Below are 19,548 nucleotides of genomic sequence, written 5' to 3'. Positions count from 1 at the left end.
GGAATCTGTCAGGGCAGGTTGAGTTGGGGGAGGACCTGGCAACCTATCAAAGCTATCAGTGAGGCAAAACAACCCCTCTCTTGCATCTGCTCGCTCTAAAGGAGTGCACAAATAAAAAGAGAATGCACACAAAGGCTCATATATTGTTCAAACGTCGCAATCTGTCCACCTGGTCAAATCCGAGTCTTGCTATCGTGCTGCAGACATATCAGAGAGGTTGACAACACCTCACCAGGTGTGATGAACATCCCACCCTCCTTTAATGACAGAAAGATGACAACCTTGCCGTCCGGCCCATCCTGCCTGTTAACACAATCACCTGTCATCAACATCCGCTGCCTCCCCACTTAAAGTCTGTTGCCTTTCACTTCCAGTCACACACGCTCAAAGTTTCAGCCTTTTCCCTGTTATCTGTTTCCCACTTCCTGCTCTTTCTTAACACCGTACGCACACACAACACGCCCTCCAAAGTGCCCCACAGGTCACGCGGCCCACTCTGTCTTGGTTTCACTCAGCTCCCCTCCTGTCGAGTGTCAAGGTGACAGATGAGAGAAGAAACCTGACATTGTCTGGTAGTGATATAGTAGGGGGGTAGACGGGGGGGTGTTGTGTTTGAACTTGTCTGGCCTGAGCTCTGCCTGTCTGCATGTCTGTCTTTCAATGAGTAATCCATTGTAAGACTGAGCACACACGCACACACCGGCAGGCTGTGTGACATAGCTCAAGTACAAGAGGGAAGTGGAGTTTTAGCCCTAGGGAGATCGATGGGTGATGTGTGAGGCGTGGAGGCTGCTGCTAAAGGTTAACGAGTGTCTTATTGGAAAAGGTGCTGAAGCTCCTCTGGTTGGTAAACAGTATCAGTATTGGCTGTTAGCATAGACTGTAAGAAGTGGACATAGTCACCGTGACATCACCCACTGATTTGTGTACTGCCGTTTTGAAGTTTGGCATTATGGCCATCGCCATCTTGGTTTTTGGCCTCTTGGTTATTTTAATTTCTATTAAAGGGACTGTATGTAAGTTTTTACACATTTAAACATTTTTAATCGTTTTTTATTGCCAATGTGTGAACTGGTTGTAACCTAACCTAAAAAATGAAACCTTCTGCGACTTTCTGGGTTTCCTCTATCAGCGGATGTGACTTGCGAGTGCCTTTAATCTCTTCAGCTCCGCTACAGGGCCGATAGTGTGCAACGATAGCTAACATTTGGTTAGAAATGGAGTCCGCTAACACAAACAAATGACCAGCCCCCACCACAACTAACATTACTGCCAAGCATGTGAAATATATAGTAATATTGTGGTTTTGGCTGTCAATCATGTTCAGTCTCATGTATGTCGCCTCATTGTTTTGACCGATGCTCGCTCGCGTCTACATAGTGCGAGCACAAGCGCGAGCAACAGGATGCTGACTGTCTTTGATTTAACAGCCACAGGTGTCATTGTTAACAAACAATTTCTGATTCTTACATAGAGTCCCTTTAAAATAGTTGCAGATAATTATTTTTGATCGACTAATTGTCGCAGTAGAATTATTTTCACAGTGTTAACGGAGCAGTGTGTAGACTCTGGCGGTGTCTAGCGGTGAGGTAGCAGATTGCAACCAACTGAAGCCTCTCCCGTGTGCCAAGCGTGTAGAAGAACTACGGTGGCCGACGCAAAAAGTTGAATGGCGCTCTCTAGAGCCAGTTGTTGTTAGAGTAGCGTATGTCATTCGGAGCAGAGCCAGAGCGTAGAGTGTGTGTGTATGTGGGAAGTGAGTGGTGAAGCAAGAGAGAGAGAGCGGCGGCGACAGCAGCGAGTAACGTTATCGAGTCCGGCCCAAGCAGGAAATGTTAACAGTGTTTGGTTTGTCCGTTCTGGGCTACTGTAGAAACATGGCGGACTCCGTGGATAAGACCGGTCGTGTCTAGAAGGGAACCCACAAGTAGGGAAACCCTTGCGGCATAGTTAAGGTTTGGCATTGATCTTGAATAGTTGTGATCAGGCATTGACCTTGAATAGTTCCGATTATAGGTCGTTGGGCAGCGAGTCTCGCGAGAGTTTTTGCAAGTTTTTGCAGATTTCAGATCAGATTTCGCAATTTACGGGTTACCTTCTAGACATGACTGAAGAGGATCTGCTCGCTATGTAGATATACGGCTATAGCGAAAACACAACGATTCCTTATTTTCAGGTGATTATACACAAAAGAAAACATACTTATTAATATTATATTCCATTTCTGCCAATAGATCCCCCTACATGTTACACACTGGTCCTTTAAAGCCCATTCAATATTTAGTGATGCAAAACACTGGTAACACTGCATTTCAGATTGTAGAAACTGTTATTTTAATGCCACCCCAGAAACTAGAAGTCAACACTGCTAACAGCAGAAGTGTTAGCACTGTTTACCAAGGATGTTGAGCACAGGAGTACAAATGAATTGCATGCAAAGGACAATGGAAGCCCATTTCAGCTTCAAGATCCTGTGAATCATTATAATGACAAACTATCTCAAAATAATGAGATAGTTCCTCAAAATAATGACTTAGTATCTTAACATTTTAAATTAGTAACTATATTTTGACTTAATATATCAAAATAATGACTTAGTATCTTTTCATTTAGTGTGTCAAAATGAGATATTGATTGATATTGAGATATTAAAGTGGCAGTAGGCAGAATATTTTTGGCATCATTGGGCAAACATTCCACAATAACCTTTCAGCATATTGTAATTCAAGTGTTCTGAGAGAAAACTAGACTTCTGCACCTCCTCATGGCTCTGTTTTCAGGCATTAGAAAACTTTGACCAATCACAGGTAATTTCACAGAGAGAGCGTTCCTATTGGCTGTGCTCCGGTCATGTGACTGGAACTTGGCGTTCCTTCAACAGATTTCACAATGGTTGCCGCATTTACATTTAAGGCGAGAAATAGGCATTACAGTAACATAATATTGATTCATAATTGATCAGCGCAGCCTAGTTTGACCGGTTGGTCGAAGTTCGCGAGTGATTAACAGCCGGCTCTCATAGACAGCAGCTGGACAGCAGGTCTCAGATCAGTTCTGACTGCTTGTTTTCCTCCGGTATATGAAATACCGGAGGACACCGGAGGTCACAGAGGAACATGATTTTTTTCAGGTTATCTGTTTCATGTACTACTGTCACGATATAGCGACCGTTCTATAAAAATAAAACATTTTAATCATATTGGCTCAAATCTCACCTACTTCAGCTTTAAGTCAAAATATTGAGTTACTAAATGGAAAATATTGAGAAAGTTTCTCATCATTTTGTGATACTAAGTCATAATTTTGAGATGCTAACTAATTTCTAAGATATTTTCTCATTATAATGACTTACAAGATCTTTTTTTTCCATCACAGTGGCAGAAATGGGCTTCCATAAGGTAGCAGGAGTTCACTTCATATGATCTTTTCTATCGCTGCTTTTCAACACTCAAGGTTTTCAAAGTCAGACTGGGCTTTTATTTTTCCCTGATCAAGTCTAGGCAAGTCTGTAAAATGAGAACCCATACGGGTCCTATTCAACAATGCTTCTTATCTGTATATCATAGAACAGTTAGTTGTATATGTTGCACTTGTTGTGTTTAATATAGAAATCATTTTTATACTATGCAAGAAAGACATTCCAAATAAAGATGCGCTATCATTTGTAATCAAGCAGTGGCTTTGCTACATATAAAGTCTTGTTTATGATACTCTAGAGACTGTTCAGTGGGCGTATAAACAGGATGCCTTTTAGAGACAGACAAATACAGCACACGTAGGTTTGGAGATTCCTCTGTGACAAGGCCAGGATATTATTTTGACAAAGTACCTACGCTGTACTAACAGTTCCTGCACACGAAGACCTGGTGGAAGTTTAATCCGCCCTTGCATGCTTTTCCGGTGTTTGCCTTGATCTCTTGTCAATACACAGAATTCAGACTGGAAAACGTGAAGGGAGGTGAGAGCGGTGCCAAGTATATACAGCAAATTGGAGCTGATGAAGCAAATGGGAAAGGAGTGGGTGTGGGAGAGGAGCAGCCACACAGTCTGAAAATACCCCAGAGAAAGTCAGAGATCAGCAGAACAGAGATCAGAGAGTTATATGAACCATTGGTTCCAAAACTTTTTCACGTCAAGGACCCCCAAACGGACACAAATTAGACCGTGGACCCCCATTGGATTTTGTCCCATAGTTCCCCATCTGATATCATTTTTGCTTTTAGATATTTTATTGATATGGCTGTCAAAGTTAACACAATAATAACCTGTTTCTTTAACGAATTAATGCAAACTTACAATTTTTAGGTTGTAGCGGGCTCAGTTTTAAAGAGTGAAGATACTGCCATAATATGAAACTAGAAAACCTAAGGAATCCATTGGAACCATGTCATACTAGCTTGACGCGAAGGAGGCTAAATAACGCTCCAAACTTAGGCTAAATTTTGGCGAGTAAAAACTGACATGGCCATTTTCAAAGAGGTCCCTTGACCTCTGACCTCAAGATATGTGAATGAAAATGGGTTCTATGGGTACCCACGAGTCTCCCGTTTACAGACATGCCAACTTTATGATAATCACATGCAGTTTGGGGCAAATCATAGTCAAGTCAGCACACTGACACACTGACAGCTGTTGTTCCCTGTTGGGCTGCAGTTTGCCATGTTATGATTTGAGCATATTTTTTTATGCTAAATGCAGTACCTATGAGGGTTTCTGGACAATATTTATCATCGTTTTGTGACGTTAATTTATTTCCAATAATAAATATATACATACATTTGCATAAAGCAGCATATTTGCCCACTCCCATGATGATAAGAGTATTAAATACTTGACAAATCTCCCTTTAAGGTACATTTTGAACTGATAAAAAATGTGTGTTTAATTTGTGATTAATCACAATTATCTAAGAACAATCATGCCATTAAATATTTTAATCGATTGACAGCCCTATTTATTACAGAAAGTGCAGGAAACCCATGACTAAAATAGTCATACATCCTGTCATTTTGTTACTTATGGAGGGAATTATGGTGAAAATAAATTAATCCCCTTTTTTTGCTGGGAACCCCTCAAGGACCCCTGGGGGTCCCTGGACCCCACTTTGAAAACCACTGTGCTATTCTATCCTACACTTTACTATACTTTTACTACACTATATAATATTATAGTCCTACTATATCATACTACACACATACTGTACTATACTATAGATATTTTACTATCCTTTTACAATACTATATTATATTATTACATCATACACATAGTATATTATACTGGGCCTAGGCCTATACCATATCATACACATGCTGTAATGTACTATACTGCAGTACACTATGTCATACTATACTATGTAGTATAATACTACACATACACATTCTGGGTATGGTAGCTACTGTATGACTCATAGGCATGTCTCCCTTGCACATAAACTTTCATCCCCAGTCAATCGAAATACATTGTCCTTGGTCTATTCTAAGTGTCTCTTGCTGTTCTCTCTTCATGCTTGTGACCCTGCCACTGTTAAAACCCACGTATTAACCACACACCATTGAACAATGACGTTTTCTGTTGCATTCTTAGCCATTGGCAACATCTTATCGATTTATTCCAGTGTGCTTCCGTGACCATGTCCTTGAGTGAAGCTGGTTGGCTGGCAACCATCCTCCTCCTGATGATGTGCTGCCTTTAGCATCTGAGAGAAAGCATTTTGCGGATGGCAGACACAGTCATACATGACCTTGGAAGAACTCTGAACAAATTGAAATATGCGTGAATAGAAGGCGAACAAATGAAAAAAAAGGCATAGCATATCATTCAATTTGATATATATATAATAATCTATGCTACATTATGAAAAAATCTGATAATTTAAGTGACCAACAATAATAGCTGGTATAATCAGGGTTGTGGTGGGGCCAGAGCTGCAGAAAAAGGATATGTGGTGGGAAGATTTTTTTTTGTTTCGTTTTGTTTTATTTTTTATTTTTTATTTCAAAATGACAGTCTACATAACAGTGGAAAACATTAAAATCATTTACATACAGAAGAAGCATAGCGAAAACATAAACAAAGAGCTGTGCCAAACATAAAAGGACAACAGAAATGAAACAAAACCAACATAAAATTAAAAAGAAAAAAGAACAAACAAAAAAGACCATGCGAAGTATGACAATAATTTCATTAAAAAACTTTAAAGATATTGCATACATTCATTGTTTTCATTGCTTTTTTGTTTTGTGAGGAAGAAATTGTTGACAGATATAGATCCATTTCTTTCATAAATACAAAGAAGTTGGTAAATTTACACTTGTGAATGTGGAACTTAGCGAGAATTAAAATTAAATTAATAAGAAAAAATGCATTACTGTCTTTGTCAATGTAATCATAGCAACCAAATATAATATTTCTATAGTACGGTGCAAAATCTGAGAAAACGTTAACAAGTATAAAATTGTTGACATCTTTCCACAGCTCACATGTAAATTTACAGGACCAGAATAAATGAGAGCAAGTTTCAGGATGGGATTCACAGAAGGAACAATTTAATCTATATGTCACTCTTTAACTTTTGTTAGAAATGTTTCACTGGATAGAATCTGTGGATCAACGTAAATGACACCTCTTTTAGCTTATTAGTTAGAAGGAACTTTTGTGGTAAGGACCAAACTTTCTTCCAGTCAATATCACTAACAAAATTACTGGGGAAAATCTATGTTACACTCACACCTGCTGGCCAGCAGCTGTAGCTCTGATTTTGGATCTTGTGTCACTATAAGAGGGTTTCACTGGTTTCCCGCCTCTCTGTGTAAAGCATTGTTAAAATTAGGCGCTCCACTTGGCACATAACTTCTCATTCCTGACCTAAACATGTGTCATTCATCAACTTAATATCAATTTCTCTGACAAAAACTTTCCAAAACGTGTCAGTCGTGAACACACCCCCAACTCTGCATCTGCCCCGTCCAGAGCGTACGTGGACGATACGTCACTCAAAGGTTGCAAACAAATGATGGCTTCAAGGACAGTCGGAAATATTATTATTAAATATGAACAACCGTGTGAATGACCCAGTAAAGTTTTAATTGTGACACAGAAAGCAGCATTTTGAAGCTGTGCTACTACTGGGTGGTAACAATTCTACATATGCAAGAGGTTATTCAAAGTAACATACTAATCATATCATTAAACGCGTTTCCATTATGCATTTCTCCTCTTCATTTTATCAATCCAGCACAAATAAGCTCTGTGCGGGTTGATATTGAAGATGAAAACATCCTCAGGAAATGTTTTATTGCATTGGTGGTTTGGGGAATATTTACCAATTAATTACCATCACAATTTGTTTGAACCGTGAACGAGTCAGTGCCATTAACGTGTAATTGTCAGAAGTCAGAGCTCAGGAGGAACACGTGAAGGCAGCAACAGTTTAGAGTACAGTGTTGAGACATCTGTGAACAACATGGAGGAGAAACAGAGAAGTACGGACACTGAGTTTACTCCAGGTAACACATTCAATACGTTTATTATTTACCCCAGTGCGACAGTAGAGTAAGTTATTAAATTGACGACGTTATCAAAAGTTACCAGTGAACTTTAGCTGGTTAACTGGCTGAAGCAGCAGGGTGACTATGCAGACAGCTGTTTCCAGCAGACATAACGGAAGTGTGTTGTGTTGTTGAGATTCACTGGTTTAAGTTACACAGGCTTTATCTTAAGTTACAGCTATAAAGAATGCTGAGAAATCATGTGGATCACACTTTAGCAGCCTCTGCATGTTGAATTCAGGTCAGTTCATCAGAGACATGATGAGAAGCACAAAGTAAGGCTCCAGTAACCTGGTTTAGTTCCGTTACCTGTAATGAGCTGCAAGAGTAGAAAGAAGCGTCACACCAAACTACGACCAAAAACTGGGGAAGTTACGTTTCTCATAGGTGACATTAACATATATTATATGTCATAAGACCTCATATCAATCATTGGGGTCTTCTGATAAATTCGGCATGCAGGTGATCCACCAAACAGCATTTAAAATAATCTTACATGTTGTCTGTGCAACCTCAAATGCAAATACCATACATTTTGAGGTTTTTACTAGTTTGTTTTTCAGTTTCTTCTGTCATGTGAATCAATATGATACCTGAAGTTAATCATTACGTTTTTTCCATTTAGATCCAGGGGGGGCAGGAACAACATCAGATGTCCCACGTGACTCCAGCCCAGAGGCAAGGATCAGTAGACAGCTGAGTGAACAGGGTCGGTTTGCTTATGCTGCTCTGTGTGGTGTCTCTCTGGGCCAGCTGTTTACTGGACCTGAGAACAGGTAACAGAGCCATGAAGGATGATGTCATCATGACATTATGTGTGTTTGTTCTTCTTAGTAATATCACTGTAGTCACTGTGTTGAAGAGAGCTTATTTTTTTCTGGTAAGATAAAAACCTACCATCCACCTTTGCCTAAATCCACCTAACATATTATTTAAAGGTACACCTGAGAACATTCAGCCACTAGATGTCACATTCTCCCTCCCCTGTTCCATTGCATTTACTTCACAACAAGTCGTTGCCAGGCACTTACCGTCAATCTCAGCCATTTATCCATTTTTTCCACACTAACTGATGACCCAGAGATACCGTGTGATGCCAACGTCGTTATACTATTGGCTCACAAGCCTCGTTAGAAGTGGAAGCCAAACGTCAGATATCTTCCACAGAGATAAACAAAACATTCTTTTTGGACCGGCCAACATTTTTTAAATTATTAATTCACAATCATTATATATTTTTTTTCAGGAAAAAACCATACTTTTATTTGGCACCTTTCTAAAGGCTCTGTGGATGTTTATTTTCTTTTTCTTTTTTTAAATATTCGTCTTCATACAAATGTTATCATTAAGACCTGATACTAGTCCTGAACACACCTTTGATTTAATTATGTTTTTGTTACATATATCTAGATAAATTGGTCTTGGCTCTCCATAATGATAAAAACTACAAAATCAAATTTGGACTTGCATGTGCAGTTGTGCATGTGGTGATCCACCAAGGTCAAATTTAAGTGGGTGAGAGAGAGGAATTCTTCAGACATCCAGAAATTTTCCAAATATTTGTTATTCAATTTTGAAAAAATGTGAGCAGCAGTATCCAGTTACAACCTCCAAGAAATCATGAGGACTGACCTTTTATTTATTTATTTTTCTGCGCAAATGAAACATTTCTGAAAGGTGCTTTTACTTCTTCCCCTTGTGAATAATATCTGTGCATTATTAAAGTTTCAACTAAACTGTAAATGAATAATGCTTTAACTGAACTGTGGATGTGAGGAGATGAGCCGTTGCGTGTTTCTCAGTGTGTTCAGGGAGAAGTATCTGCAGGGCCTGGTCTGCTGGCTGGACCTGGATGAGTCGGTGATGCCGGTTATGGGGGCTTTCCTGTCGGGCCTGGGCTTCGAAGGCTCCGACACCTTCCTCTCCATCTTAGAGGCCGAACCACTGCTGGCTTCTGGGTCCACCCCCATCATACAGGTGTCACTTGAGTTCTATTATTTTGTGGTTTAATAGGACTGTTTCACAACTGATCATGCTAACAGAACAATTAAGCTTTTTGCTTTATTTTTAATAACGTGAATTAAATTGTATTTTACTATATATGTATATGTACTTGTGTCTGTATTTCTACAAACCAACAAATTATAACCAGCTTTCACTTTGTATTACAGGATCTGGTGTCTTTTTCTGTCAAAGACGGTAAGAATCCTTTGATGAATGAATGGCTGATCTACTTTAAGTTGGTATAAATTGCTACTTTATAACTTCGATGGTCTGTCGTGTACTCAGGCCAGTATGATGCCAGATCGAGGGTTCTCATCCGTCATGTCAGCTTTCTGCTGCGGGTCTTTCCACAGCAGCTGGAGGAGTTCGAGGAAACATTAGGAGAGAGGCTGAGGGAAGGAGGAGAGGAGAGCGAGTAAGTTGTGTTTGGATACATGATAGACAATTGTGAGTCCGTTGCTATGTTTACACGGTGCCTCAGTTAATTTAACATACTTAATGATAATATGTTCTGTCTTAGCTTGACTTTTTTGCCGAATCCTGTGTGTGTGTCAGACTGTTTAAACAACACCGTGCATGGTATTCACACTTGTATCCAAAATGATAGCATGAAAGATAGTTGTTGTCTGGCATTAACAAGCAGCTTATTGTTTTAGAAGAGTCATTTGACATTTTTAGAATCCATGAATATTCCAACTGATACAGATGATCTGTGTGACTCTGCTTCCGTTAGAGAGGAGTCCTCTCGGCGGCTGAGGAGAGAAAGAGGACGGAAGTTACGACGCTACCTCCTCATTGGACTAGCCACCGTGGGAGGAGGAACTGTGATTGGTGATTATTTTCCTGCTTCAAGAGCTTTTGAAAACTTTAAATGGACATTTGAAACATCTAGTATCTTATGTGGACACATATATGAACTTCAGTTGATAAGTTAATCATCTGATAATTAAATCACCATAGAGTGTTAGGACTATCAGAATAATGCACGAAGACTGCATCAGCTCACACTTCCAAGAGTCGTATTTTTCCCTCTGTATACTTTAGTTTTCTCTAAAAGGCTTCACCTTACAGATATCTGTACTGACTGCACTCTTTGTGCCTTCGCCAGGTGTAACAGGTGGTCTGGCTGCCCCCTTGGTGGCAGCAGGGGCCGGTGCTGTGCTGGGGGCCGGAGGAGCTGCTGCTCTGGGCTCAGCCACTGGCATTGCAATCATAGCCTCCTTATTTGGAGCAGCAGGAGCTGGATTGACGGGTAAGAGCGTTGGAAGACACATGATTGTGTGTGGAAAGAAGTTATCTTTAGAATTTGAGCTGAACTTTGTCTTCTTCTAGATTACTACCTTTGTTTCATTTCCATTCGTTGTTTCTCCAGGCTATAAGATGAATAAGCGTGTCGGGGCGATAGAGGAATTTGAATTCCTGCCACTGAGATCTGGGAAGCAACTTCACCTGACCATCGCAGTGACAGGTTGGCTCTGCGGTGGTAAATACAGTAAGTAAATACAGCTTCTCCTGTCTCACTACAACCACTTACAATTTCCACTGATTAGGTGAGGTAGATATGGATAAATCCTCTATCATGTATATTTAAATTTACATGGCAATATCAATATATATATCATAGTATATTACATTTTCATGGATGAAATAACCAGATAGGACTGCCTGCTTTTGATAAGTTGTGTTTAGAGGTTAATCTTCAGACATCATGGCAACATAACAGCTGAATTTAACCCTACAACTACACTGGACATGTACAGTGTGTGTGATGAAATCAGAACAAATCATTCTACCTTCCACTAGCTGTCTTTGCCATGAAAGTTAAGCCTCTTAAAGGGTAATTAGGGTATTTTGGGGGACAACAATTTTTGAAATTGGTCCAGTATTGAGGGATAACACTGTTACCGGCAGCCACGAAACAAGCTGCGAGGGCAATTGCACGTTCACTAAAAGTGCTTGTTTTTGCCACTGATAGGCTCAGATTGTTATTATATGTATCTGACAACATTATGGAAAGGACCTGTACAGAGAAATAAAACCTTTTTCTTACCTTCCGCTTGATTTGGTCTGTTTGGTTTTGTGTCCAAATCCGGCTCAAGGAGAAGTCTCGTTGAAAAATGTGAGCAACAGGTCCCACTCTACAGCATCCTTTCTCTGTGGGCATAGGGTCACAGCACCCACAGGAACACCACCATTCTCCCGAGATTCGTGGCCTTGCAGCAGCTGGTTCACCCCTCCTCTGCCTGTTGCCCCGCTCTCGTCCGCTCTTCAATTTGTAGGAGCTCTTCATCCGTACAGTCTGGCTCAAATAAATACGGGCGGTAATCGAATTCAAAGACCTCACATTGAAATCATCTCAATATTCAGCCATGACATTGAAAATCTTTTACTAGGCTACGCTTTCTGTACTCAGACAAAACTACAACACAAAACTCTGCATGGCTGACACTCGCATTTCCACTGTTGTCCTCCGGCAACACGTCACTTTGTAAGATTTCTCCTTGAGCGAGACTCTTTCCATAATGTCAGACACTTATGATAACAATCAGTCAGCCTGTCGGTGGCAAAAAGCACTTTTAGTGGATGTAAATGACGGTGCCAAATTGCCCTAATATGATTACATTATTGCCCATGAGTGGCTGTTGTGTACAGCACTCCCCCTCAGTACTGGACCAATTTCAGAAATTGTTGTCCCTATTAAAGTGGCAGTAGGCAACAATATTTTGGAATAATTTGGCAAAAATTCCATAATAACCTTTCAGCATATTGTAATTCAAGTGATCTGAGAGAAAACTACACCTCTGCACCTCCTCATGGCTCTGTTTACAGGCTTTAGAAAATCTTGCCCGTGACGGCAGACTTTGACCAATCACAGGGCATTTCAGAGAGAGCGTTCCTATTGGCTGTTCCACAAAAGGAGATGCGCGTTCACGTCTGGTCTCTGCAGATAGTGAAAGCCTCGGTCAATGGCGGAACAACCTACTGGAAAGCTTGCTATTCCAGCATTGGCAGCAACTGCCTACACCTCAAAACAACCCAAAAAAAGAAAGACAGACTTTCAAAAAGACAGTCCAAACTGTTGATGTCGTTAGAAGGTAATGTGTAGCTCGCTGCGGTAGCCTCCTCAGATGTAGCGAGCACGTATGAAGCGCGTGCATATGCCCGTTCTCGTGTGGGGGGAGGGGCTTCGGACAGAGAGGGGATAGCGGAGAGAGGAGAGAGAGGAGAGAGCAGCTCGAGGGGATGCAGGATTTTGCGTTTTCCGGATTTCTACGCACTGCAGCTTTAATCAGCTTTACAGAAAGTTTCAGACAGTGAGTGAAAAGAGGTGCTGCAGCACAGTTGGTATGAGAAAGGTAAAGTGATTTAACATAACATTAAAGCATGTAAACACATTCTAGTAGAAACCCAAAATACAAGTATGCACTTGAAAATAAGCATAATAGGTCCTCTTTAACATATTTTTCAAAAGCCTTGAACGGTGTTGAAGTAGTTGCAAAAAACGAGGAAGAACACAAATATTAAACGCGAGAAGAACTTAGACGGGATTGCTGGGCAACAGTTCTGCACATAATGTTCTAAAACTATACCAGAGTGTCCACCCGAGATTATGCAAACAATCCACTCACGTTTTGCATAAAACAATGCAGCTCTCTTCCCCCACTAAAATACACTCTGTTACAAGCTCAGTACCCCTTTCACATAAAACGGCTAAAAAACACTTACACTTACAAGTGCTGCTCAGTGCTTTCCTTAAATAAAAACACAAGCGCTGTCTTCCAGGTTCGTTCCAGGCCCCGTGGGGCAGCCTGGGCGAGTGCGGGGAACAGTACTGCCTGGTGTGGGAGTCCCGTTTCCTCAGGGATCTGGGCTCGGCCATGGCCTCTCTGTTGGATGGGCTGGTCAGCATGGTGGCCCAGGAGGCGCTCAAGTACACGGTGCTCTCAGGTAGGAGGATGGCCATGCAGGAAGCACTTAGTCTATTCTGTGGATCTGTATTTGATAACAGGAGTGTTTGTGCTTGTGGGGAAATATTTTCGGTTGGGACATTGATGTATTGGTGGTGATGATTTCTGTTAAACGATCCCGACTATATTCTCTAGCCTATTTGTTTTGTTGTATCAACTTTCGCATGGTACTGTGTTGATGTCTTTTACACCATCACACTGTCCAGGCATCGTGGCGGCTCTGACGTGGCCTGCGTCTTTGCTGGCAGTAGCCAGCGTCATCGACAACCCCTGGTGTGTTTGTCTGACCCGCTCAGCTGAGGTGGGGAAACACCTGGCGCAGGTCTTGAGAAGCAGACAGCAGGTATCATACTACCTCTCAACCTCTAATAAGACACCGTAATGCACCACAGTATTGTGTCAGCTATTGCTCTAGATTAGTTAGTTAGTTAGTTAGTTAGTTGGTCTAGGGTCCGTTTTGTGTACACGTTATTAACTGCTCAACTTCAACCATGATGTTTCTGTTAGATATTTCTTTGAAGGACTTCTAGAATATGGGAACAAAACTTGAAATGAAAATGCTATATTTATTAACCTGAAATATGATGTTCAGTAAACACTAGGAAGATGAAAGCTACTTCAGAATTCTCTTTCTTTCTGTATTTGAAGGGGAAGCGGCCTGTCAGCCTCATAGGTTTCAGTCTTGGGGCCAGAGTTATCTACTACTGCCTACAGGAGCTGGCCAATGACCAAGGTATGAACACCTTTCTGTGGATAAACCGTGTTTTGATTACTCATTGGAACTGGATTCACATGCACTTTTAAAAATAGATATTTTCCCCTCCGCTTAAAAATAAAGTCTGTCCACACGACCTTCATTTGACAAAATATCTCCGTCCACACTCGAACGCAAAAATGCCTCCAAACGCTCGCTGTAATATTTACGTCACCACAAGTGAGACCACCCTTCTTACTCCGTTTCCTTCGGCTTCATTACAGTCAGTTGGATAACAGTTATTGTTGGTGGGGGGGCTGGGATTCCTGGTCGAACTGCATGACTCATCACTGCTGTCATCAACTGTCTCTTTACATGCATAAATGACAAAAGGGAGGTCATTCAAGTTTCTGTCCATAGCTCTTCAGAGTGCTTTCAAACCTCGCCTTCAATCGCCCAAAAGCACATTCAATCATCATTCGGCCTTGACATGTTTAATGTGTTCCTGCTTTGGCTTCCTGTGACTGGAACATTTTTCAAATGTAAAGTAGTAATTAGTCCGAGCAGTGCTTACAAAACGTAAAAAAGCCGGTATTCTGCCATCTTTGTGCGAAATTAGGAGAGGACATCGTGTCCACACAGATACAAAGAAACCAAAGTTTTTAAAAATCTGCACCTTAGAAGGCATTTTCAAAAATATCTGTTTTTGTGAACCAAAACTCCATTTGCATGTGGCCAAAACGTAGAGGAATATATCCATTTTTAAAAATAGCTGTACACGTGTAGGCCTATGTTGTATGTGAGATATCAATGGGTTGAACTCGTGACTTTTAAAAGTGAGTCCCTGGTGAGGCAGAGTAGAATGGTTATGATGACGGCTCTAAAAAAATGAGCATTTAATGTGGTTATACCTTGTGGAATCTCAGAACCCATCGGCTTCCGGTTTGACAACAGATAAGCCTCTGGTGGCAAGGGGGCTGTATTTTTGGTGCACTATAAGGTTTTCTAGAAAGAAATGGAACTATATATTAGGACAATTACTTCAGCAAAAAACAAAAAGGCTAGTAAAGCGGATGTTTTTACTTAAGTTACTATTTATTATTTATTGTATTTATTAATTTATATTGACCCCTGGCATGTACTGTTACTTTATTTTATTTCATTGTATGTTTTTTTTATTTATGTTCCCTTCCTTTCCTTTATATGTATTTACCTATTTATTGTTTTGTTTATTGTATTGTTAACAGATTTAAAATAAAGTATTATAAAAAATAAAAAAAAGAAGCTATATGTCATCGGTTCTGGTGTAGCCAGCAGATATCTGGGCCAAGACTACCTTTTCTGTGCACTGCTCATTGGTAACAGTCCGATTAGAAACTTGAGACACAAGACTGGAGTTGAGAGACAACGTGTACGACGTTGTTTTACAAGTTTACTGTACAAGCTAATTTCAAACCAATAAAAAGCTAAATCATCGTCAGACGATAGCTGGTGGGTTCTGAGATTGCATTTCGGCCAATGTGTTCCTCCACTTTTGCTCTCCACCCGGACCGTTTACCTGCATTCAACCAAAGCCCGCTCAAACGTGATTGGTCAATACTGCTCGGACTACAATCTGAAACCAGAACGCTTCCGGTACCAAAACCTTGTGCTGTTGCCTACAGATTCTACATGTGAATGCAGAATCTGTTTATAGAGATTATACTTTGTGTAATTGAACGGCAATTAACCAAATTCAGTTGCTCATCTTCTAACTTTTTTTTTTTTTTTACATTGTTCAGACAAACTAGTTGAGTCCCATGTTGTTGTTGTGATTCCTCAGGTAGTGAAGGAGTGGTGGAGGATGTAGTCCTCTTGGGGGCCCCTGTGGACGGCTCTGAAAAGGCCTGGGAGAGGATGGCCAAGGTAGTTGCTGGAAAAATAGTCAACGGCTACTGCAGGTAATCTAACACAGCTCTGTCCGTCATGACGCATGGAGTGAAATGTATATTCATATAAGGCTTCCTCTGAAATGACCTGTGATTGGCCAAAGTCTCCCGTCACGGGCTAGATTTTCTAAAGCCTGAGAACAGAGCCAAGAGGAGGTGCAGAAGTTTAATTTTCTCTCCGAACACTTGAATTACAATATGCTGAAAGGTTATTATGGAATTTTTGTCCAATGATGCCAAAAACATTCTGCCTACCGCTGCTTTAAGTTAATGAATACATTTATAATTATATTATAATTGGAATTGCAGATTCATTGCAGTCAACATAATTTTGAGGTGTAATTTATATAGGATTGTTTGTATTATTATTATTATTTTCATAATTTGTAATGAAATATACAATCCATGAGCAAAAAACATCGGTTTGGATAACAGCACATGGCTCCTACGACAGGTCTGGACAACTCGTAAACTGTGTTCTCTCTAAGAGAAAATTCAAAATACGAGAAAATTGGTGAATGCGTAAAGTTCTCCTAAATCACTCGTACAAGCCACTTAAGAACGAATCTGTTCGAGTGGTTCATGCATGAGGCCCCCTGTTTAGTCATTGTATGTTTGACGTCCAATATTTTGGATTATGAAACTACGGCCTTGACAGCAGGATTTGTAATTTAATTATTTCATGAATAACTGACTGTCTGTCTGAACTATCTGCCGGTCAGAGGGGACTGGCTGCTGGGGTTCTTGTACCGAAGTTCAGTTGCACAGCTGTCTGTTGCTGGGCTACAGCCAATCAACATCAAGGATCGGCGTATAATCAATGTGGATCTTTCCTCCGTGGTGAGTCAGAGCTTATATTTAAAGTTAGTTTAATGAATAGTTTTTCAAGTACACATGAGCTGAAGCTTATTCATCGTCTCAAGGTTTTCACCTTCGGAAAAAAACACATGCAGTTGTCGCCTCACATTGACACTTTTCAAGGATAAAAAATGTCACTTTCGTTTGTTAGAACAGAGTCTGTGAAGTCATAAAATGGGTCCTTGACTAATTGATGCAATGTTATTAAATACAGAATTTTATTTGCACTTTAAAAGAGACAATTGTATTGCTTAAATAAAAATGAAAAGAGAAAGAAATAAGGCCCCTGCTGGTCTGTTTCAGTTTGCAGCAATGCCTTTCTGCCACCCTGTAAATCAACATGATTCCACATGAAACGTCAACATGTGGACAACATCTGGTTCAACAAAACTAGTCGATGCTTTACAGAACTAGGTAGAGCATCAGAGGTTTCACATATCACTCAAGTGAACATTTAAAAAAGAGACAGGAAAGAGATACTCGACATGTATGAAGCACCGTACACTATATACCTGCTCATGTAATGTGAGGAATAAGAAAACTGACATGATACACTGTAATTTACAAAGGAATAGAGAGGCGAAGTCCCGCCCCTTCCGGTGGTCCCATATTTCGAAAAAGTTATATACGGTAGTCAACGGCGAGAGACATACATTTTTTTTTTATCCCGTTTGAATTGCGCCATGAATCACACATATGATGTTTGTCCATTTAAAAGATCATTTTACAAGTCAAGAAAGTCACAGTTTGTGGTAGTATCATTTAGTTTTGTGTGAAGTTGCTCAGTGTACTCGTCTCGCACATTATACGTCACCAACACTAGCTAGCGGTAGCTAATTTAGCTATGTTCCACGCATGTATCCAGTGACTCCTGGTCTTTTTATCAGCCGGGAAGAGAGAACGATCAGACCCGTTGCTGGTGTGAGTACAATCCCAGTACGAAACACACTTTGCATCGTAGCTTCAGAGAGGGTCACTTACACAACAAATTTTGGGTGTGTAGTCTTTCTAATATCGTATTTTCACAGTCTGATACTTCCACAGTTTTACAACAAACAACGACTTTCTCAACTTGCAAAATTATCTTTTAAATTGACAAACATTATATGTGTGATTCATGGCGCAATGCAAACGGAATAATAAAAAAAAAGTCTCTCCCTGTTGACTACTGTACATATTTTTTCCAAAATAAGGTCCCATGGTGGTCCACACGAAGGCTTTGCCTCTCCATGTGTGTCCTTTTTAGTCAGAGACAGTAAAAAGCATGTTTCTGCTTCCCAGGTGAAAGGTCACTTGGACTACATGCGGCAGATGGACACCATCTTGGTGGCAGTAGGAGTTCCCACCAAAGAAGTCCAAGGAGCCTCCTTTGATCTTCCTCAGCCTGTAATTATTACAACGGGGACAGTGGACATCCCTGACCAAACCCCCGATGAGCAACAAGTGACTGAGACACAAAACCAAGCTGAGGAGGCTGAGACTATTACGGGAGAAAGTGAAAGAGACGCGAAAGAGGTGGCAGAGACAGAGGAGGTGGGTGACGGTTGGGATATCCCTGATATTTCAGACCTGCTGGACTCATTAAATGACACAGAATCAGACAGGAACAATTCACCACTTACTTCTGAGGAGAATGCGACTAACGGGGACACAGCATCTGCTGTTAACGCCCCGTGTGACGGCGCAGAGGAGGCCGACCCTGACAACGAACACGTATGATGGAGCTGGGAAGACACACGCTGGAATACGGAGCACACACACAAACAAAGGCAGCCAAACTTGTAAAGAGCATGTTACTGGACCGGCTGCTTCCCTGTAAAAATCTCCTCTTCTCAAGTCTTTTTCAGCATCAAAGCTTTGTTGGAGAAAATCTTCATTCCATTCTCGACACACTGACATGCCAGAGACGACAAAAGAGTCAATGCACACATATGGCTGCCTCAAGTGAAAAGCCCCTGAATTAATTGGCCATGAAATGTCGTTTTTAGACTAATGTAATAATTTAAGAACGATTTCGAATTTTGCAAATTAAGTAATTTTTTTTTTACAAACTGTAAATAGTGTCATAATTTATTTTCTAAACCCACTGTGAGATCAGATACCTGTAAGTATTAATTTGCAGGTTTTAGAGGATGCTACAAAATAGGTGATATCTCTGTTCCTCTTGTCCTTCTAGTTTTCATCCGTTGGCCTGGTTGCTATGGATATTATCACAGTCATTTAATTTCCATAAGGCCGGGGGTAATTCAGTGAATGTGTTGTCTTCAAGGCCTTTCTTTTCTCTATTCCACCCATTTCAATGTGAAGCGCTGCTTACCATCAAGTTTCAGGGTTTAGTTACATTGTTTACTGGCACTGATAATACTGGAGATTTTTTTTGTTTCGGTAATGCACCTATATCGGGTTCTTCAACCATATTTCATAATTGGAAAGAAATGCACAATTCAAGATAAGTGGAGAGACATTTTTCTGTGACAATAAAAAAATGTTGATTCTTTTTTCAAATCATTTTTCTTAGGCCTCTAACTGTTAACTCACAGTGAGTAAAT

General features: G+C 40.5%; 1 protein-coding gene and 1 long non-coding RNA gene across 2 annotated transcripts; one reads left to right on the top strand and one right to left on the bottom strand.

The window, feature by feature from the left end:
• Positions 1–1,080: 1,080 nt before the first annotated feature.
• LOC119490341 lies at positions 1,081–11,982 on the bottom strand. The gene is made up of 3 exons (XR_005207381.1): positions 11,972–11,982; positions 4,490–4,496; positions 1,081–1,260 (listed from the first exon to the last, which is right to left on the bottom strand). It is a non-coding gene; the product is annotated as an uncharacterized LOC119490341 (long non-coding RNA).
• On the top strand, positions 7,377–19,496 carry tmco4 (transmembrane and coiled-coil domains 4). The gene is made up of 14 exons (XM_037773670.1): positions 7,377–7,505; positions 8,173–8,323; positions 9,350–9,524; positions 9,719–9,746; positions 9,837–9,966; positions 10,285–10,382; positions 10,660–10,803; positions 10,924–11,043; positions 13,335–13,499; positions 13,726–13,862; positions 14,168–14,252; positions 16,036–16,153; positions 16,864–16,981; positions 18,281–19,496. The coding sequence occupies exons 1-14, from the start codon at positions 7,463–7,465 to the stop codon at positions 18,716–18,718; spliced, it is 1,950 nt and encodes a 649-aa protein (XP_037629598.1). The 5' UTR covers positions 7,377–7,462; the 3' UTR covers positions 18,719–19,496.
• The last annotated feature ends 52 nt before the right edge of the window (positions 19,497–19,548 follow it).

The sequence above is a fragment of the Sebastes umbrosus genome, chromosome 6, assembly GCF_015220745.1.
Source record: "Sebastes umbrosus isolate fSebUmb1 chromosome 6, fSebUmb1.pri, whole genome shotgun sequence".
NCBI classification, from domain to species: Eukaryota; Metazoa; Chordata; class Actinopteri; order Perciformes; family Sebastidae; genus Sebastes; species Sebastes umbrosus.
This window is presented reverse-complemented; position numbering and strand designations above follow the sequence as displayed.